This window comes from Pipra filicauda, unplaced genomic scaffold (assembly GCF_003945595.2).
Source record: "Pipra filicauda isolate LSUMZ 115617 unplaced genomic scaffold, ASM394559v2 scaffold64_size3178608_pilon, whole genome shotgun sequence".
Classification (NCBI taxonomy): domain Eukaryota; kingdom Metazoa; phylum Chordata; class Aves; order Passeriformes; family Pipridae; genus Pipra; species Pipra filicauda.
The window spans coordinates 2,835,651-2,858,688 of record NW_024104809.1 but is presented as its reverse complement, the minus strand read 5'-3'; the positions used below and the strand labels follow the sequence as shown (position 1 = coordinate 2,858,688).

Below are 23,038 nucleotides of genomic sequence, written 5' to 3'. Positions count from 1 at the left end.
TTGAATGAGTTAAAAAAGTCCAAATCACACATTGACTTGGGTTTGGCAGAAGTCACTTATTCATTCACTATCCGGATGTACCTAAGGCAGTGGATATCCACCATCTCTCCCGTGCTTCTTAATAAATATAATTTCTCTAATGAGGTTTAATCAGGACAAATAAGTGCTTTTGCATGGTTTTTTTCTCCATGGTTCACTCAGCCCTTGGTGGCTAGACAGGAAAATGTCTTTGTTTCCAAAGAGGAAACACATAGAAAGGAAAGAGTTATGTTTTAGACAAATATATATTAATCATCAATACTAATATCATTGCACTGGGATCACACTTGAACAAACGACCCGAAGTAAAAGTCCTCTACTTACTTTCCCCTCTCCCATCTTTTCTGAGACACCCATTCCTGCAGGTCCATAAGTTTGATTTTAAAAGGTAGAGGTTGGTTTGTTGCTGTTCATGGGTGACTGGTGGAAGGGAGAGGACTTCTGAAAATGGAAATTTTTAAATCTTCGTTATTGGTATTAGTTTCTTTCTTCAGGCTGACTTTCTGACATGCATGTTGCTCTGTATATGCTCGAAATAACTGAATCTACTGCAAGGTAAAGAGAGAAAGATGTTGTGTAGGAGGTCCCTTTTGAAACTGTACCAGTAAACCTAAAATTCACACATACATACCTGTATATAATTGCTTAGATTGAATTGCTGGGGTTTAGAAGCTTGCAATTTTAGAACATAATTTTTTAGAGCTGCTTTGCGCTTCCACTTAATTGTAATTTACTGCAGTGGGTTTGATAGCTGATTTTTGCATAAAAGAATGCATAGGAAACCATAGTTGCACAACTGAGTTCAAAATTGGGTCAATTTGTGTATCCTAATTGTGTGTGTGTAAGTTTGACCTGGCTCTCTTGCCAAGTCCAAGCTGTCTCCTCCCCCATCCCACTCTCTCAAGAGAGGAAAAAAACCCACGAACCACAGAAAAACCAAAGGAAGTCTGAACGAAAACGGGATTATATAAAAAAATATATCTTTACATATATTCACAATTATATATATAATTTGAATATATTATACACACAATAGGGAACTCTTGAGGGGAAAAAAGGAGGGGGAAACAGGGATAAAAAAAACTAAAAACAAATACCTTCCAAATATACACCACTAATAGAGGGCTAGCGAACAAACAAATAAAAAAAACGAATTAAATACTTCCCTGAACGAGACAGCAGAACCGTGCGAAGCACCAGCCAACTCCCCACACCTCCCAAAGGGACCGGAGATAACGGCAAGTCGGAGCAGGCAGGCCTTGACCTATACAAGCAAAGACCATCTGCGGAGAGACCTGTCACCTTCAGCCACCAGAAGAGAGAAGAGCACGAGCTCTCTTATCTCCGCCTTATTTATGTGTTGTGTTAAGCTAAAGGATGATATGGAATACTTCCTTAGATTTCTGACCCCCGTTGCTAAGGAAGGCCTAAAAAATCCAAAAGCCAACCCACCACACTCATTCATATATACATCTTCTACATTTATTAGGAGTGAGGATCTGAGAGTCCAGCAGCAATTAGGACAACCTTTCCTTTTAAAAACTGAATCCTATTGCAGGTGTTTTGTCTTTCTGTGTTGACAATAAGTGGGTCTCCTTTCATTACTAAAAGATTTAGTGGAAAAAAAAAAAAAGCCATACATCTTGCTAGCATTTAGTTAAAAACAAGAACATTAATAGAACCCTTAGATAAAAAACAGAAAGGACATAGTTTTCTAGAGATTCTGTAGCTGTTGATAAGTGGCCTCTGTTCTCACAGTATAGTACCTACTTTATTCATTGTTCTGTAGATCTAAATGCTCATTGCAAATGTTCTTTGAAAACATCCTCCTTTAGTAGCTTAGCAGTAGCAAAGCTGCATGTGATATCACAGAGAGGTTTAAGGAAGGGAAAAGGAAGGGGCTGATGGGGTTGGGAATTTCTTTGCAAAGAGAGGAAAATAACATTATACTTAATGTTTTTCTTAGAAGAGGTTGCTATAAGTTGGGACAGTTTTTTGCTAGAGACAAACTATGTCTTGGACTGGGCTAGGATTGAAAAAGTATCTTCTTCCCAAACATCTATTGTTAATTCCCTGCTCAGAGAATGGTTTGTGCTTGATGATACATCTGAGTGAGATGAAAAGAAAGTAGTGATACTCTAAAAATCATTTAAATACAGAAATAAATTTATGCCAAATGATTTCATTCTAAACTAGCAGATTCCCTAAGTTCACAAATCCAAGTTAGTTGGGCAGTTTCCTTTGTAAATCTTAAAAAGATAGGTCTTATTTTAAGTTAAGCAAGGTTTAAGAATTTAGAAACTACGCTTTCAACTTTGATACAGTTTCATTCGAACTACAGAATTCTTATACTTGTGTTTCAAATTTCATCATGAGTGTACCATTGGGCAAAGATGAGATGCTGAGTATCCTCTGTTCCATAACTGAACTATGAGAAAGGATGAGAGGCTGGGCACACAACAATCTGGAACTAGATCTATCTTAATCATTTTAGCATATTAATGTCCAGACAGGTACACACAGGTTGTCCTTACAGACTATTAGGCAGCAAGAGTGGAAATCAGATGATAAAAGAGAGAGCAGTGAAGAAGCTCAAGTAAGAGACGTTACTTAAACAAATTTTTCTTTACTGTAATTTTCCAGAGTATGAGGTTGTGTCAACTGAAAATGGAGGAAGTGACGGTGAAAAGGAGAAATCAATTATCACTACAAATCAAACCCATTCTACTGTGGAAAACCTAAAACCTGACACAAGGTAATTAAATAATATTGTGTGCCTCTCAAGCAACTAGTCAAATTAAGTATTATCATTCTTCAAATACCATATCTCATTAAAAAATAGTCTTCTTTTTGTGGTAAAATTCAAAGCAGGGAAGAAAATCACTTGTTTTTTCTTGCATTTCTTATTGATTGCATCAGAAAGTTAATGAATGACACGTTGGGTTTTTCCTGTAAGACTATTTGTTTGGCTTCGGTAACTGGATGTTTCTGTTTCAAATAAACTGCTTTTTTCTATTATTATCCATAAATTGGTAACAGCACAAAATTCTGCGTAGAACCCATGTTAAACCTTTATTTTTAGGCAATGTGTGGTGTAATCTGGGGTGTTGGTTCTTAGCTCATGTACTTGTGACCAGCAGCCCCTAGGAGAAGGAATGAGGAACTAATTCAGAAAGTAGAGGGCAACAGAAGAGAATTGGAAAAATAAAAGGTTAAGGGAAATCGTGACACCCCGAAAGAGCTTCTTTGACAGAGTCCAAAAGATGGGCTCATAAGATGGGCCAGAATTGCTGTGTTTTGCTTCAGGAATGTCTCTGTTATTTCTTAAAGGCATGTGGCTTGTGAAAAGAGTGAACTGCAGTGATGTTGTTCTGTCTTGTTAAGAGGCAACTAGGATATGTTACCGATATATGGCTTGGGCACCAAGCATTCATTTTCTAGAGCAAAACAATGTATTTCTGGAGTAGTGACTAAGAAAACCAGTAGGTGCTGCCTGTGCTGCTTGTTTTCCATTTCAGTTCTGCTTTGAAATAATACAGTTGCATCTTTGAAAAGAGCTCTATGTTATTAAGCAGATTCTCTTTCATTACACACTCAAACTCTTTGTGTCACATATGGTGGCAGAGGTGGGATGGATTTGGTTAAGTGTAGAAAAGACATGGAAGTAAAGAAAAGCGCTTGATGCTTAGAGCAATGTCCAGGTGGCCATAAGGGAAAAGCTTTTTAGACTGCTCTTTGTTCAGAAAGGAAGCAAGATGGAGGCAGGCAGATCCAATGGAAAGGTCACATGAAAGGCAGGAGCTATGCGGAGGCAGATATAAGGGTTTTAATTATTTATGATTCTGTCAATCCTGAGAGAAGACTTTCAGGTTTTGGTAAGCAAGAGCAGACCAAAGACCACGGAGTACAGCTGTCTTTTGAAGTGTGGATTTTGTTACAAGGAGGATAGGAAATCAGTAATGACTGATGGAGGCTAACTTAAGATGTAAAGGAATAACTTTTCCTGAAGAGGGAGTGGCTATTATTCCCCAACCCCAACCTCAAAAGGGACAAACAGTGAAAGTCTTTCTGGATTCAGGAGGCCATTGCCTAGAACTGAAAACCTTTGATATAAATCACAGTGATGTGTGTCCCTCAAATCTCACTGAATTTAAGGATATAAAATCCTCAGAGTGGCTCTGTTCAATTAAACTCCCATTCCAAGCAAAATGCATATTTCCTAATCCTGAGGACACCTTGAGAGCTTCGGCAGAAGCACAAAGAGTTACTGTTACCATTTGAATTCAGGCTCACTGGCACACTAAATTCAGGGAAAATAAGAAAGTGCTTAAGACAGCTGGCATCACATAGATAGCATCAGTTCTGCAAGAAATGTCATATGTCTCCTGTCTATCAGGATATGATTGCCCACTAGATGAAGAAAATGGACCTGTGGGCAAAAGTGAAAAGAGGAGGAAGAAAGACAAATAAACACAACTCAATAAATTAATTATCAGAGTCCTTGAAATGTCTACAAATTCATTAAGTAATACATTAAGACTGGGAAGTAGACTTTTCCATAACTAGCCTTAAAGGAAAGAGCTGTATAAGAGGTGGAGCTGGAAAAGAAACTTGGAAGAGAAATAGAAATCCCTCTCGCAAGTGGTCAAAATTTAGAATACCGGCAGCAAGGATATGGAAAGAGAGATGCTCAGTAGAAAACTGTGGATTAACTGGGGAAGAACCTCTTGGCCTTAAAACACTTTGGAGAAACTGACAAGCTGAATTTGAGAGCTGTTTTTTCCAGCTTTTCTGAAGCCATCAGTGAGGCTGTGTAAATCCTCTATGCTGCTCTGAAGGTCCAGTGTTTTCAGAGCTGAAGACATTTCAGGACAGATCTAAACCAGACAGACCTAAATGAAGAGTTCCTAAAAAGGAATAAAAATGTTTGTGAACGTAGTATCTCAGTCTTTGTGGGTAGATTTAAATCAGAAAGACCCTATAGCAGCAAGTCAGTTCAAGCCTGTCATTCTGCAGATGTACATTCTTGAAGAGCCATACATGACAAAAGTCTGCAGTCACAGTGGCCAAGGTCTATCATCCTGTTCAGGTAAATCAGGTAGGATATGTTAGTGTCTGGACCAGAAGCTAAAGAGTTAATTGCCCACATCCAGCAGGAGGGAAGCAAGACAACTTTTCAGTGTGAAGGAGGCAGAACAAGCAGCAGTGAAAAAATGGATGCATCTGAGCCTGCCAGGTCATGCTGTTTGTTTGCTTTTCTCTTCTGCATTCTTCATTCAAATAAGTCATTCTGCTACACCTCTGGGAAGCTCTGCAGTAAGACAGACACCCTTCTTCGTCTTCGGAGCTGGCCTTTTGACAAGGCAGCTTTTAAAGATTAGGAGCTAATGGCCAGACTTTGAATATTTCAGGAATTTGGACGGTGTTAGGGAGGCAACAGCAAGAGACTCTTACAGTCTCTCATCAAAATTGCATGTGTGACTGCAGCTGTCAGTAAGTCCAAACATAGAAGTTAAATGGGATGAGGATTACCATGTAGTATTCTGTGTGTTCATTTAGCTGTCTGAAAAATGACTAGATCTAGAAAAATGCACTGGCTGAAAAAGGAGTTCTGACTTTTTTATCAAGTATTTAGTTTTTACAGACTCATACAACAGTAATATGGAAATGAAAATGGACTTTCATAGACATACAACAACTTGTGAAGGTTACTTTTAAACAAATAAAGTTGTATATATTATGGCAGTTTGTCGTCTTTCTGTCTTATATATGCCAGCTTTATGTGTTCTCAGTGACTGGACTGCAAGACATTGATACTCTGAAATGGAAGTGAAATGGTGATCCGAAAAGCTTTCTAACTGTGAGGACATATACCTTTAAATAAATGTGGGGCACAGTCAGCTGCTTTCCAATGCAACTGACTGATTTCTTCGAAAAGAAAGGTTTTAAAAACTCCTGTACAATGTGATTTTGTTGGAGCCCTGAGATCCATATGTTTTTTGCCCAAGGAAAGGGATATCATATCCATGCCATTTTCCCACAGTAAGGCATGTCTGACAGTTGACACTACTACATTAATTTAGAGGATTTTTCCTTATAGGATGAATATGTTGTCCTCTTTTTCAGCTACAAAATTGCCAAATATGGTGATCATAGGATTTCACTATCACACCCTAGAAGACTTCTGATAGTTTAAGTAACCTGGAAAATTCAAATCTTGAAATCCACTATTTGGTTCATCAGAGTTCTTGAAACTGGTACTCTTCCTAAGCTGCTGTCTGGGTTCAGTCTAGAATTCTGTTTAATTTCATCAGATAATTTTGATTTTGATTATAACCTTTACCTGAAATCTCTCAAAGTGTGTAGTGTGGTTATGCTATAAGAGCTAGACAACTATCTGTGTAAGAAGGATATATGTATAGTTAATTGGATATAACTGGTGCCTGAAGAAAACTTTCTTGTTTTATAAATGCCTTCTGCTTAAACATTTGTATTATAGATCTGCTTCTGTGATCCAACTATCACATATACACTCCTGTTGATTCTGACTTAGTACTGTAATTAGCTTTTGCTACTCTTTACATTATTTCCAAGATTTTTTGAGTAGATCCAGGTCACATTTCACTCAGCCTCCCTTTCAGTATCACACTCAAACAACCCAAATTTTCTGAGGTTTTTAGCATCTTTATTCTTCAATTAGTGAAATGAGTGAAGCAGCCAAATTCCATTTATTCTCCTTTCTCCTAGTTAGTTTGAACCAAGTACTAAGCTACTGAGTTTTCACTCTGTTGATCAAGCAGTGACTGTAACTACCGTACTTGCTGATCCACCCTGAGCTTAAAGTAGCTTTTAATTCAGCCCTGTCATGAAAAGGGCTTGGACCATATCACCTTCATAGATGTCTTCCAACATAAATTATTGTAAAATTGCATCTTAGGGGTAGTTTCTGATCTTGAAAATCTCAGTTTCCTCCAGTTTCTTTAATGCAGGCTGAGGTGGCTTAGTATGTTTATGCAAATGTCATTCATTTCTTAGCAAAGAAAAATGAGATAAATGAACACACTAGTATGAACTGATAATATTTCATCTTCCACATGGTAATTCTGCAATTTTTGTACTGAGGAAACTCTCACAGGTTTGGGTTTTTTTGAGAAATGTACCATTTATTCCACTTGGAAAACTGTCAAAGACAAACTACAAGACTGATCGTTTGGTCAAAGTAATTACAGTCCAGTTCCCAAGCAGTCACTTGAGGAGTGAGACCTGTAATATTCCAGCTGACTTGTCATACGGCTGTCTTGGTTTTGAGTTTCTTTACAAGGCTGCTCACACTGGAACTCCTAATTACATTGGCATACCCAGGACTCAGTGCTCTTTCTTTGTTTTACATTAAAACTGCCCTTAAAAAGAAAGTATTTCAGTAACTTCTCCTATGATAATAGTGTAGCCAATATATGAACCGTATATGTGACCCATACATAAGGTCATTATCCACAATTTTCAGTGTCTCCCTCCTTGAGCTGCTTGTTTGTAACAAACCTTGAGAGGTCTGAGATAGAAATGGGCTTACTGTGGTTTTTGTTGTCTTCACTCCTCTCCTCTGTAGCATTGATGGTTATCATCTGCATATTCTCCTTTCTAAATATTCATTTCACCCACCTGTAGGTTTTTGTTTCATGGACTTTTCCTAGCCTAGAATATTAAATGCAGATGTTGTTATTTTTTTTCTTCCAATTTAATTTTTGCCATTTCCAAAGGAATTTTAAGGTTTGGGGTTTTGGTTTTTGTTTTGTTTCAGGGTTGTGATTTTTTTTTTTTTTACTAGCTTTGGAGTTTTCTAATTCCTTTAAAACTGATTTATTTTTTTAAGTCTTCCAGTCATCTGATGTCATATCGTTTGGAGGTTTTTTGTTATTTCTGATGGTTTCTCTGCCAAAATATGCAGTTCTTAGTTCTGTTTCCCTGCCCTAACTTGAAATATTTTTTTAGAAGGTGTGCATTTTCTCTTTCATTCTGGTGGTTTGTTTAAGGACAATTAAATTCACAGCACAGACCATAGCATCCAGGAAGTTTTACAGCACTAATTTCTATACAAGCCTTCAAAAAAGAGTCTGAATATTGTTGAAAACAGTTCTCTTGCATGTTTGTGATGGCAGTAACTGGAAGATAATAAAGAAAAATACTAAGACTGCAGTCGGGGATGTGCCAAATCCTCCAGGGAAGTTCAGGTAGCCATTAGAGGACATGTCCACCAGCCTGCTGGTGCAGATTTTTAATATAAATAGAGTGTTAATAAGAAACAAAAAGCCTGTGATGTTTGTATTCCACAGCTTCGTAGAACTCCTCTTTAGGCACTGATCCTTGCCTCGTTAAGTAATTTAGTGATTTCAAACATACTTTTTTCCTTTTTAAAAACATTTTGAGTGGTCTCTTTTGGATTTTTTAGTTAGATTGAATTCCAAGACAAAGTATGTGTCCAGCCTTGATCTCTTGAAGAATATAAATAACAGGAAATGTTAAAAAAAGATAAAAAAATAAAGTAAATCCAAGTTCCCTAGAAAAACAAAACCAGAAACCAACTAACCAACCAAAACTGTGAAGTAAACATGAAATGTGCAGATTATATGCATGAACCAAACTGTTTTATAATGTCTGTTGATTACTTTCTTTGAAAGTTTTTTTCATATGTCTTATAAAAGTTATGAAACAAAAAAAAGAGAAAGTTATTGTAATTTACTCAAAGGCCACACCAAGGAAGTCTTCAACCCTCTACTGAATTAGCTTGAAGTATGAATAATTAATACCTGCCTGCTTATGCTGTTATCACCATTCTCTAATATTGCTTTGTATTGCAGTTAGCAACCAAAATGTGCTAATCACATACAAGAAGAAACAAAAATTCTACCAATGCAGGGAGCTTAGTTATTGTTAACAGCAAGGGTCAAGAGATGTGAACAACAGTGAAAACCGCAATGCAGAAACATGCAGAAAGTGGTGGGAAAATGCTGGAGGTTTTTGTACTCTTTATTAAAAAACAACAGATTTTTGTTCTAAATTCCTGTTGATGTCAGAGTTCATGGACATTTCCCATTTCTCTCAGCCTTTCTTCCAGCTTGAATAGGAGAAAGACTCCTCAAACAAGCTCACCACTTTTTTCTTTCTTTTTTTTTTAATTCCTGTCTCATTTGCTATGTTGGATCATACTGCTATCCAAGCACACTTTGAAGAGACAGTGAAGCTCTATACACAAAGGTAGTCCTGCATGATTGTCATCTAACACCAGCATCTCCCCAGCAACTCACCTGAAGTCCCACAACTGTACTCAGCTGCTCCAGTTCTATTATGGTGAAAATCTGTTTTCACCTATTTTCAGTTCTGCAATCTCAAATCTTCTCCTTTTGCATGATTTGAAAAAATGCAGAGCAGATGCATTTGCCAGAGTTCCATGTGGTATAGTGATTTCCTATGGTGGAAAAATACACTCCACATAGTAACTACTGTAAGTCAAGTCCATTTAACCTACACGAGGACTTCTATTGTCTTACAGAGTTTGGGAGGATTTGGGAGGCCTGGTGTCCAAAGTTTGTGGGAGGTGTGATGCATTAGATTGCTGCTTATATAGGGTAGCAGAGTTTTTGTATAATAGGCAGGCAGATATAAAGATGGAATACAGACTCCAGTTTCTCATTAATAAGTCTAGCTAAGAGCTAGACATGGGATAATCATTCTATAGCTTTCCTATTTCCTTTTATTAATTTTGCCATACTTCTTAAACCCCTAAGCATTTTTTCCTCTCTTGTGGTTTGTATAGGAGTGTATAAGACTGCAGACAGTACCCTTTTTTCACCATTTTATTTTTCAGATCTTTCACCTGACACACAAAAGGGAGACTTTAAACAATTTTCTGCTAAGAGAGCGACAGCATGGCTTTAAAATTAGTTAGATATGTACACTCCGTCATTTCATTATCTCAGTCTAACTCTCCCTTTCTCTCACTTTCAATTTTCAGTCAACTAGTTATTTCTCTTCATCTCAAAAAGCAGTCCTTTCTTATTCTTGTACTGTTGAAGCCACTGCTATTGTTTTAGGATTGAAATTGGCAGAGGAAAGGAGCCTGTGATGCTTGTAAAAACACATATCACAGAACTATAAAATTGTATATATTTTAGTTTTAAAAATTTCCTCTTTAACATTATTAATAGAACACTTCCTTAATTGACTCAGCTAAACTTTGGACATTTCTTTATTATTTTCCTTTTCTCCAATTTTCTTTATATGCTTACATGAGCTGAAATCTCTATGTTTAGATTTTAGTTCTTTATTTCAATCTTGCCAAAATTTTCCCATCTGTGGTTTAGTCTTTTGCAGACAACCTAGTGATCCCTAAACCACAATTTGAAAAACACTCCTTGGAAAATGATCTTCAGTTCTTGTTTTTGTCTTTTTCTGGAGTTAGAGAATTGATGGGTCCAAGCTCATCAATTGAAGTTTTTTGGGAACGGGACCGATTCCTATGAAGAATATTGCCTGATGCAGCCAAAATATATTGACTATATTAAGAACAATATATTTGTTCAAAAATGAGCAAAATGCATACAAAGGGACAGAATCAGATTATTATAATTCATAAGGTCAAACCACAAACTGCCCATAAAGCAATAGAACATGCCATCTTGATGATCACATTTACATTAATAGCTCTAGATCAGGTGCTCCTGCTGTGAAGGAAATAGGAAAACTTCTTTGGGGTCTTTTACCTCTAGGTGTGGATTAATCTGTACATTTTCCAGAATGTGTCTTCTAGCTATTACTTTAAAACACACAACATATTAGCAAATCCTTGTTTACGCTTCAGTGATTCTTCAGAAGGAATCTTCAGCTGCTCTGCTATAGTTCTCTGTATTACCTACAGCCTTAGCTACTGTGTAAGAAAACTTCTTGACCAGAAAAGTTACTGCACCACATGCCCAATGTGAATATTAACTGCTCAGGTCCAATTTTTAAAAGCTTGTCTTTGTTTAAACAATTTGAAAATGATAATGAAGAAGATTTATGAAGTTATGAAATTGATTACTTGTTTAATGTCTCCTTCCTATGGTAGGGTAAATGAATAGCTCAAGGTGGTCTTGCAGCATGTTTGAATAAATGTCAAGATTACTCCAAATAGACTTTTTTTAAGCTCAAAACAAGACCATGGTTTTCTTAGAAATATCCATGAATTTCCATAATGCATCTGTTCAGCATACCAGTCTTTGTAAGTATTTTCCTTAAAAAGAAAAGAAACCCCTAGAAATAAAGGCAATTGCTTAAGTAAGCAATTTTAAAGTTAAATATTGTCTTAGAAGTACTGTGGATGGAAAACAGTTCCTTGGTACTGCATGAATAGTCCACCGAGGTTAATTAGTGAACTGCTCAGGTTTTGCAGGAGCCAAGAAGCAATGAGAGGTAATCCAAAGTTTGGATTGAATTATTCTTATGGGGACTTGCAAATGGAATTTACAAATTTCCAACTGTGCAAAGTGTGGTATGGGGTTGTTTTTTTCTTTAGAAAATTGCTGTTTGGAAACAATTCCAGTAATACATTACAATGCTATGTTATAGTCATGAGCTACCAAAATTATCATGGGTAAGTGATCCTTGACGAGTCAAGGGCTGGATGTTTAATTGCCCACTTCTGGGACTCTCATTTTGCTCTGTGTCTAGTCTCTAAGTTAGGGCCCATTTTCCAGTCCTACAGTCCTTCTGACTCGTGTCCTGTGGATGTCTCTGGCTGATGAGAAGACACTCTGTTAGGAGAGACTCCCCATGCAAGCACTCAGAGCATGTGAGAGGCCTCTCTGTAGGTGGCATTTACAGCTGGTGGGGAAGGCATGGAGCTGGTGCTGTTGATTGCTGTGCACACACCACTCCTCAGGGTGCCTTGGCATGGAGGACATGCAGCTTCTCTGGGCAGGCACTGAGCTGTTGCAGAGCAGTGAGAAATTCCCAGGTGCTGCCAGCCTGGAGCCAAGGGAGGTGAGAGGTGCCTTGCTGGGATAGCTCTGCCCTTGATGTGAGATCTTCACTGTGTCTGGTGTCCATCCCCTGTAACCCTCTTTCCTGCCTCATCTGCCTGGTGTCTTCTGAGTAATATGTTTAGGTTTGCAGCATGCAATAGCTCTTTACCTAGAGCTTCTGACTGTAAGGGTATGTTTCAGCTGAGGTGCAGAATTAGAAACCACTTTGTCTTGCCTGTCTATCACCGTTAATCAAGCATTGAGAGGTGGAAAAGGCTTAAGAAGAGGAGCCTGGCTTGGATTTTTTTCTTTCATCTTGTTCTGTTTTCATAGCACTGTGTTTGGTTCCCAGCACAGCAGTGATGAAAAGAGATCACGAGATAACTACAGTACAGACTGGTGTTGTGCAATTTTATTATAAAAACATACAAAAGAGACTCTGCAATATCTTGACATCACTTCATATATTTACTATTAACATATATTTAAACAACTGGATCTTGGCCTTGACTAAGCTCCTGTCCTGGAAGACACGCCCTGTGTTTCACTACTGGCCCTGTCTGTCACTGTTGGTGGGCCTGAGAGGCATTGAATTGGAGGTTTGTGTTCTTAAGAAGCAAAATAAATAGCAATGAGCTTTACTCAGTCTCTGTTTATCAGGTTGCTTCAGACCTCATCTGAACTTGCTCCCTTTGCCAGAACTGAAACTGCTGTGTGAGTAGAGACAGACTTAAACCAGTGGTGCATTAAATCAAATATTAATAGTGTGTGTGCAAAGAGTTATCAAAAGGACTGGTTAATTATGTGCTCAGAGAAATCTTATGCAGTTAAGACAAAAAACATCTCAGTGTTTTCAGGGCAAGAACTGAGGTCTTTTTGTTCTTCTCCAGAAGGCAAGTAACACCAGGTGTGTGATACTTGCTTGCTCCAGACTCTGGAAGTATTCATTGGTTTGCAAAATTTTCATCTCTTCTATTTTATTCCCCAGTTATGAATTCCACGTGAAACCTAGAAACCCTCTTGGTGAAGGTCCAAGCAGCAATGTTGTGTCATTCAGTACTGAATCAGGTAAGAACTTCCAAAGATCAGACCATCATTTACAGTGGCTTTAGTATCCATGTGTATGGGATGTATGAAAAGGGTCTCTCGTTTCATTTTATGCATTTGGTCTTGCTCCTTACTGTCTCCTGATTGGCTTTTAACAACTGAGCAATGTAGTAGTGGGAGGTCAGCCTGGGATCAGGACTGTATTGTGTGAGGATGTAAGATGGCCAGACTGCAAGAAAAAAAAAAAGAGAGGACTACTTGTCTGGTGTTCACTGAAGGAAATAACTTCATTGTTAGAGAGGGCTCAGTCATCTAAGATTTATATTCTTGATCTTTTTGCACCTATCAAGCTCATTAATGGCTTCTGGATGGGAACATAAGGTTTTTCTTTGGGCCGGTGTGTTCGTAGTCACTTCTGCTACCTGTTCAATAAGGCTGCTGTATAACAGTGATGTCATTTGGCTGAAATAAGGATTGAGAAATAGCAGCTGGGAAAAGTCAGTGCCCCAGTAGTCCCCTTCCATCCTGTTTACTCTCCTGTGAAACTGTTACAGAGGTGTATACAAGCCTGTTTTGGACATTGTTTGGTTCCCAAGTCAAGTCCTATCTGACTCAGAGGTGATAATTAGAGCATTACTCTTTTTCTCCCTGAGGATAACTACAGCTGACTTGTTGACTTTGTGCAAGTAAGATACAATCTTTTGTGTAGAAGTGTTTATTTCCTGATGGTACTTAAGGTCCACATAAAGCATAAAATGGATTTAGCCTTTTTAAGAGGAATTTCTCCGTCTGTGTTTTGAGCCAGGTGTAATAATATAATAGTCCTCATCTAGTGCTGTCACTGATGGTTTTCTGGCTGAGCAAGAAATTACTCAGGGAGTAGTTCAGACCATGCCACACATATTTAAAAACTCTGAATACACTCTTTGTAATCCTAGATTGTTAAAACTGAAAAAAAAAATGTTTATGCCAAGTGCAGTTTTCATGAATGACAAGGATTATGTTCTGTCTCCTATTTAGCTTGGACAAATTAAGCATTCAGTTTTATTTTTTCTTAATTGCACACACCATTTCTCCCATATTGGGCCAAGATTTTTGTGGCGAGTATTGCAGATGTGTCCTTTTTATTATTCAGGTTTTGAAATTGAAATTTTAATAAGACACAGTACAATTGGGTTTTGCTGGTTACAGGTTTAAACTTTTGTTTTTACTAGAACTCTGTTTGGCTGGTGTTGTCCCATGAATAAAATTTTTAAAAGCTCATTGATACTGGAGTTTCACATAAGAAATATATTTTTTTTAATTTAATTTAATGCAAAAGTTAACTTTGCTTCCAAAACACTTTCTGTTTCACAAATTACAGCTTATGTCAGCTGTAAAAAATCACTTACCTATGCTTTTCCATTGAAATATTGGGAGCGTTCATTTTACAGTGTCTGATTGAATGTTTGTTTTCTTCCCCCAGCGGACCCAAGAGTGAGTGAGCCAATTTCAAGTAAGCCTCTTTTATATGTACCTGATCAAGACTTTTTTCAGAAATGAGATAGCATAATTTTGTGTACTGCACCAATTAAATGAGTTCTGGAATCAAACAGCATTCACACATGGTTTCACTCCTTCCACGCACACCCCTGGTAAGGAATTCATGCCAGATTGCTTGTTTACCTGAGCGGAACACAATCAGCGTGATGTGGAGCTCCCATGGCAGCTGGGATGGCTTCAAACCAATGTACACAAATGAGCCAAGGACAGTCTCATATTTTCTCAGCCTTGTCATTAAAGCACAGAAAGCTCTGTAAAATGAGTAAGTTACTCCATTTTTTTTAAGTGAGTTAACAGAGCACAACTCAGAGGATTCTGTTTATCTGTCATTGTGTTTTAGAAAAATGTCCTGCTTCAGAAGGCTTGATCTAGCTCTGCTTAGACCTTACAAGACTCTTGCTGTCTTTGGTGGGAGGTGGACTGAGCTTTTGAAGAAGAGCTGAGATCACTCAAGCAAATTGGGCTGCTTTTTGCATTTGTAATGGACAACACGTTGACAAGCACTGACATTTCTTTCCACATAATTAATGATATATAATTTTTATGTGTATTTTTGTTAAATCATATACAACTTGCTTCAGGTTGTCTTGGCTTAAATGCACTGAAAAATGATGACTGTATCACGCACTCTGTAAATGTGAGTTTTGTCAACACACAGACATTGTCCCCCTAGCAAGGTGCTAGAATGAGCTTATTCCAAACTGGCACTACATGAGAGCAGGAGGAGTTCACTGCATTAATCATACCTGCACTCTTTGGTGCTTCCCTGAAATATTTTTCATGTTCAGGTGTCACGGTACATTCTGCTTCATCAAGGTTTCTAATTCTAGTTATTCAAATGTATTTTTTGTGCATAATTTTGTATGCAGCATCGCAATTCAGCCTCTTTTTTTCTGTCTCCTGCAGTGGGAAAAGATGCTATCTGGACTGAAATCCCATTCAATTCAGACACATATTCAGAATGCAAAGGCAAACAATACGTCAAGAGGACCTGGTATAAGAAGTTTGTAGGTGTGCAGCTGTGCAATTCTTTGAGATACAAAATATACCTCAGTGATTCACTTACAGGTAAGAGACATTCAAATCAGTGTTGTTCACATTACATACTCCTGAACGATATCATGGTTCCAGAACTAAGAGATTTAACAAGATGAGCTCTGCTGAAGTGTGATCAGATATGTTTCACTTAGTGCATAGTCAGATTAATCATAAACAGTAATCTGCTTGTGCTCAATAATCATTGATGTGTTTGATACTGAATTTTCAGACTCAGGAGTTACTTCTCTGTGGTGATCATCTGATTTTAAGTACCTGTTGGTATACTGAGGATCATACAAAAAATTGATACAGATCAGAGTGAATAGCATATGTTGTAAAAGTGCCAAATTTGTATTTAAAGGGTAGCCAGGAATAATTCTTAATTAGAGGATCAGGACTTAATTTTAGACCAGGATTAGACTCAGTTATTCCTATCCTTTTTGGTAAACAGCAGGGTACTTCATTACTGGGAGACTTATAAATATATGACTTCAGCTCTAGTCAACAGGTTTTACTCACCTGCTTTGACTTTTTTTTTATCACATTCACAACTTTTGCCTTCCCTCTCCCTTTTTTATTTCTCCTTATGTTACGTTTTATTACTAAGACCAGCCTCCTGGCCTTATCTTCTCAAGTTTTGTTTAGTGTCTTTAGGCCAATAGAATGTGATGTATTTAAGACCTGAATCAAGTGACACATGCTATGTGTATGCAGGGGGCACAGCCTGTAAAAAGGGTCTTTCAGTTAGTTGATAGGCAGATCTTTGTGACTCATGTAGATTGTACAAGCTATATTTACTGTATTTAGAAATATATTAACTTCTTATAATCCATCCCAAACTTCTAGCTTTCTTCTCTATGAGGTCTTTTATCATGGACAGCTCAATGACAATGGCATTAGCCTGGCATCCAGAGCACAATGAGTATCATACAACCATGTATGGGAAATGCCTTTTGAGTGAAATTTAGGCAAGTGTGTTCAACACATTGGATCGAATAAACTAGGAGATACTGTGGCCGACAGAATCCACTTTCATAACCCAAAGTTGCCCCATCTCAGAGCTCAGCACCTCACAGGAGCAGGGCTCTGGTCTCTGTATGTAGAAATATGGAAATAAAAGAGGAGGGGAGTGTAAGGCAGCTCATGTTGTTATAACTTCAAGCTTCCCTGCCTTGCACCAGAACTATTCTCCAATGAGCAGACAAGGAAGCCTTGTCATTAACACGAAGTACAATACCTCATATGTAAATAACATCTTAGCAATTACAGGAATAAAAGAGACTGTTTTGAACAGAGGTATCATTCATTCAACTGATGCTGTACTAATCAGCTGTGATCAAATGACAAGCACTGGCAATGAGGTATCCCAAAACCAGCCAGTAGAGGAAATAGCAGTGCTAATCTAGCAGGACTAGACTTCAGCCCTAAATCAAGTGAATTAACACTGCAGTGAAAGCTACTCCAATCTTAAAAGCAAAGTTTAGTATCAGGAGCCCATTTTCCTATTTTCATTAGATTGTTTTTGTTCTTGCTGGAAGGGTGGAAGTTTAACCTCGCTGGAGAAAGATGAGGCAGACACACTGTATTCATTATACTTGCTAAGCCTGGTTCTTGCACTTGAATTGTTACAACCAGTGCTAACCAGTTGTCACAATATTTAAAAGAAGTGAAATATTTATGCAGAAGGAAAGCTGCTTTCCCCCCATTTGCTAAGTGAGGCCTCTGCGTGCGAGTGAGAAATTTTCCCCTTTGAAGCCAAACTGTTCTGATGTGTTTCACTGTCACACCTCACCTCATCCTGCTCCCGGGGCCAGAGGAAGTGTCCTTGCAAGTGCCAGCCAGCTGGGAGATGTGTGCCAGTAGTGAAGGGCTGTGCTGAGGTCCACTGCACGCTAAAAATACCTTCCAAAGCTTTGCTGTTGAAGCAATGGAATTACCCTGAAATTTGGGTGCATTGTACAAATGCTGTTGTATGAGGCAGCCGACAGACATGCTGGCTTTTAGCATGAATTTACACTTTTAGTGCTGCAGAATTCATAATGTATAAAACAAAGACCTAACATTTTTAAGACCACCCATACAGTAACACTGGGAAAAAAATTTACTTTATGCTAGAATTGCTATCCCCAAAACAGAAAAGCAGTCAGTTCTTAGCTAAATGTTTTTAAGTATGTTCTTTTATTATGGAAATAATTGGGCAGTAAGAATGTAATAGTCACTTAGAATGCTGCTAATTTATGTGTAGCAATTGTTTGAGTTATGCATAGGTTAAGCTCTGGGTCAGAAGAGTATGTGTGCATCTGAAAGTTACTGTTCTGGTGTTAGCCATAAAAATTTCTGGTTTATTCTGCCTCTTATGAAGAAAAACTGATCTCTGTTACACATGCCAGTACTGTTCTATAAACCAGCATCTACTGCTGACCTCATTTAACAGTCCTCCAGAGCAGTCACTGTAGGCATTCCAGAAAAGCAGGCCACCTAAAAATAAGTATTTATTGAGAGGAGGAAAAAAATAAATTCTATGTGTGACCTTCAACAGCCATGGAAAAAAAAAATGCCTTTTTGGGCAGCCTGAGCGTTCTTAATTTCAGACCAAAAAATTGCTGAGAGGAACTCCTTCTGACCAGTTCTCCTATGGAAAAAACATGTCTGCAGCCAAAGCTAGATAGTAATAAATAATTTTGTAAAGCTAGAGAAGAACCGCACGCACAGAGGCCATCAACTGAAGGTGAGAAATTTTGGCAAAGTGCTGCTCAGATCACACAAACATGAGAAGGAGTTTATTGGTAGGCTGCTCTTTAATTAATTGCACTTTGGGAGCAGTATTATAAGCCACCTCACCATCTCTGAAATTGCCAGGCTGGCACAGATTCAAGCTACAGGACACGCAGTGTCTAATGAGAAACTGGATTTTCTGCCTAGCTTATACCAGAGTGCTGAGCCTGTTTCTAAATGCTCTCGCCTTTTCTTTCAACCTCACGACCAGAGGTTGAACATATTAAGTGCTGTGAAAAGAGTTTAGAAAGAACGGTAAGTTTATCTACAAATGTTTCCAGCCAAGCTTGGAAAGAGAATGTAGCATGCTCTCCTCCATTTTCTGAACTGAATTTTACTAATGTCCTGCAAATCAAATCAGTACCTAAAAACATCTGTCAAAACACCTTCACTGTGACTCCCTTTGTTAACAGGATAAGCACAGCCCATAACATCAGCACACACTGCATGGGGCACCTGAGACTTTGTTTTCTACTCAGTTGAGTCAAGTGTCCTGTTAAACAATCCTGCAAATAAATACACAGGCACACTTAATGCTCTGGATAAGCAGTTACCGACCGAGGTCATCCATATGTTAAAGGATATCACTTGCACATACATGTTGTAAAAATACAATGATTTATAAAACAGACCTCAGCTGTGTTAGGAGGTGGTCTATAAAAACATCTTTGAAGGTACTGGAGGCTTCCTGACAGGGAACCAGACCTGCCTTCCACTCAAATCACTAGCAAAACTTACCTCATTTTTGATACAATCGGGGTGAGCTTCTAGGTAGTAACTGAATTCCCCTTATTGTATGAAATGTAATGAGGGGGAAGAATTACATCCAGGCATAATTTTGGCCAGGAGTGGGGCATTTTTGTCAGTAGCCATGAGCACTGTACTTGGAACCTGCACATCATTTTCAAGTTACAGCTACAGGCCCTGAGAGGAAAAGAATCATAGCATTCACCTTGGCTTCCCCATAGAGGAAAGAGCACAGCCCATTGCCTCTGGTGGTTTTCGGAAATAGCCCTCACTAAACTTTGCTCCTTCTTTGCTTTCAGGAAAATTTTATAACATAGGAGACCAGAGGGGCCATGGAGAAGATCACTGCCAATTTGTAGACTCATTCTTAGATGGAAGGACAGGACAGCAAGAAGATCTACCAGTCAAAGATGGTAATTTCTTATGCCTGTCTGTAGCAAACCTCAGCAATTCCTCTGTTTCTTTTTCTTGCCAGTGGATTGGATACCCACTGCTGGGGTGGGTGATGGAAAGGAACTGCCATCTTTGCAGGCAGAAGAGGGTCAAGACGTTTTTCAAGATGAATGATGACTTATTAAGACGGTTATGACTCCAGCCTCTCTCCTGTTTAAAACATTCCAGCAGATTACTCACACTTGGTATTACATATTTAAACCCAATCACAAACTTGTGTCTGCAGAGAGGCATAAAGTGTTGTGTTCAAACTAGCAAGGTTGATTTAAAGAGCAGTAAATCATCAGTTGGGCATTAAACAGCTTTGTTTGGTGCTGACAAGAAGCTGAAAAGTTATTACTGGAAAATATAATTCACGCTGCAGTAGTTCTGTGTGTACTGGTTTTAACTGGGTGCCCAAAACTCCAGTCTGGTCTGAGTGGACATGGAAGTAGATGTCCTAAACACAGCTGTGACCTGCCTGGCTATTTTTCACACATTGCTGAGGCTGGAGAGTATGAAATTTGTACTTGTGTCAGCTGAACTCCTGCCTTGCTGCTTGGCAGCAATGCCAGTGTGAGGTATTCCATTCCCTTGTGGGGTAAGAACACAGGCTGTGCTGGTACACGCGGCGTGCTGAGCTTGTCATGGAATATTTTACTGAGAAAAACAGCAGAATGGTTTTCAGTCCAATATCAGTGTGTTGACCAAACCCTCCTGTGCCTCAGTTATAAAATACCCTACAGAAGTCCAGAAATGTGTTGAAGTAGGTGTGGGAGATGAATGTGAAGTTCCTAAATCTTTCACAAGTTTTTCCAAAAAACAAAGTAGGTGAACAATCTGAAGGGTGTTTGCTTATGTGTTTTGTGAGTTTTTTCTAAAGAGGGTCATGCTTTTCCTTTCCCAGTGTTTCCTGTTTGTAAAGGTATTTTCTTCGTGCAAGAGGTGATTTGAATCCAATTTGACATTGCCAGAACAGCAAACCTCTCAGCTATACCAGATTTACATTTTTAAAGATTTTATATTTTAAAAAACCTTTTATGTAACAAGCTCAAAAGACTTAAAAGACTCAGCTTAAAAGACTTAAAACCAATTTGATTTCAAGAACTGGATTTAATTGAGTTCATGAGCTACACTCACTTTTAGGCAAAAACAAACAACAAAACAAGCAAACAAAAGAAGACTCCACCTTTTCTGTAGCTTATTTTTCTAGTCAATGAAGTGAACAGAGGAAAGAACAGACCAACTGTCCATTGCTGCTTGCTTTCTTCTTGGCTGCAGCAAGTTGAGTTCTGAATTAACTACATATATTTGACCTGAAGCACAGTGAGGGAATCATGGCTGATGTTGTGTATCATTGGCAGAACAGTATTTGTGTGTGCCTGCATGCCTGTGTGCAGACATGCCTGCTTTACTCACGCATACATTTCTGATGATCATGTTGGATTCAGCCCTAATTGCCCACTTTAATTTGTAATTTAAAGTTGTTTGAAAGGGAAGCACGTGTGTTGTCAAAGGTAACAGACCGAAAGCAGGAGGTACGATCTTTCGCTTGGGAATGTGGAGATAGTGTGAACTAATCCCCAGTTTTACTGAAGTTCACTGAAGTTTCAAGGCTACTGCAGTGGGGACTATTTAATCACTGTGACTTTGCAACGAGTGTTCAGAGACCCTGTCATAGCCAGAGAGGGGACAGAAGGGCACTGGCCAGCACCATCCCCGGGTGGGCGCTGGCATCTCAAGGGAAGGCAGCCTTTCACCACCATCCCAAGCACATCTGCCTCGAGTTGGGTGGACAAATTCCAGAGACCTAATGGATGTAGGGGCAGCAAACAGCCCTGCTTGTGGCAGACACGTTAACAGCTTAGCAACTATTTTAGAGACTAATTGAAACGTACACAGATTTCACAGGGCGATCAAAGCATGGTAGTCCTGAGCGCTTCATGCAAACTAAGCTCTATTCTCTGTTGCAGGATTTTTCAGGGCAGTTCGTCAGGAACCTGTCAAATTTGGAAAAATAGGTGGGGAGACTCAAATTAACTACGTCCGCTGGTACGAGTGTGGCACATCAATCCCTGGGAAGTGGTAGATGCGACATGAAGTTGGTGAAGAGGCCCAGCATGTGCCACCTCCACCCCACTGCCCAGCACAGGCTCAAGGACGGCAATGCTTACGGTGTGCCTGGCACTTCAGTGCCTGCTCATGTGCCAGGGTTTATACAAGTCTAATGCCAATACTGCATTCATTGTGTAATAGCGTAGGCTGCTTACTGTAGTTATCCAGTTTTACAAATTTGTTTTTAGATTAAAAACACAAACAGGCTAGGGACATGCTGTAGGATAATGTATAGGGAAGCTGGCTCCCTATTCTTGAGGTATGGTTTATATGGTATTTTAAAAGATACGGTGTGTCTATTATTTATCGTGATGTTGTAATAAATGTTTAAGGCACAGATATGGCAGAGTTGGTCATGGAATGCAATGTACGTTAGTTTTTAAATATTTCCTGGTCTTCTTGTGACGCAAGTGCCATAAGCTACCTGTCCAGATCCACCTGTAATGTCTCCCAGTCATAAATTATAGAAAAGATCCTACAATTTTTAATATCCTGCAGCCAGTAAACTTGAAGCACTTTCTTCTTACACATACAGTTTATACTCCTGCCAAAATGCTGAGGTAGGTTGCTATATGTGCAGCTTTAAATTATCAAATTGGGGGGGGGGGGGGGCGTCTGTTTGTTCTCAAATGCTTCAACTCCAGCAAAAGCCATGTTTGGCCTGTCATTACGGAGTCAGAGCTGCTGCCCATGAGCGTGGCAGTGGCTGGCAGGTGGGTTTGGTTTTCTCTAATTAAAGTGGACAGGTACATACATACATGGAATGAAACAATGAAACTTGGCTTCCACGGCTGGGGCTTTGCATGAAAATGTAGTCTTCAGACACTGAGACTTACTGGTTCAAAAGCCAAATGTATGTACCATGCAGGGGAACTTGGAAAGACAAATGAGAGAGGAAAAAAAATAAGCTAGTTATAACAGCATGATCAGGTTTATTTAATTTAAGAAGAAAAATTGTGATCTAAAACATTTTTCATTGGGGACAAAGGGGAAATAATGATAACTGAACTTTAAAACTGCTTTACAGTTACTTTGATTAAAACCTCTCCCAAAGCTACTTGTTGTACTGCTTGAACATTTATGAACTAAATAAAGAGATGTAGGTTTTTTTTAAAGGTGTTATTCATTACCTTACTAATGTATTGAAGAAATATGAACAGGAACACCCAGATATATATATAGTAGTCATTTATAGAAAATACCTTATAAAGTACATTGCAGGTACACTGTACTCCTAATAAAATATTTTTTAATCAAGTGTTTTTCTCAAGTGTTTTACATGAAAACAGGGATTAGTTTCTGTGGCA

At 38.6% G+C, this 23,038-nt stretch overlaps 1 protein-coding gene across 1 annotated transcript in view; it reads left to right on the top strand.

Annotated features, from left to right (window-relative positions):
* Positions 1 to 22,988, top strand: part of LOC113991306 (ABI family member 3 binding protein) — a 143,114-nt gene extending 120,126 nt beyond the window's left edge. Inside the window, exons 53-58 of the mRNA XM_027727497.2 lie at positions 2,683 to 2,794; positions 13,024 to 13,103; positions 14,548 to 14,577; positions 15,531 to 15,692; positions 19,484 to 19,597; positions 21,590 to 22,988. Coding sequence (XP_027583298.1) covers positions 2,683 to 2,794; positions 13,024 to 13,103; positions 14,548 to 14,577; positions 15,531 to 15,692; positions 19,484 to 19,597; positions 21,590 to 21,705 — 614 coding nt within the window. The 3' untranslated portion in view covers positions 21,706 to 22,988. The remainder of the gene's footprint in view (positions 1 to 2,682; positions 2,795 to 13,023; positions 13,104 to 14,547; positions 14,578 to 15,530; positions 15,693 to 19,483; positions 19,598 to 21,589) is intronic.
* The last annotated feature ends 50 nt before the right edge of the window (positions 22,989 to 23,038 follow it).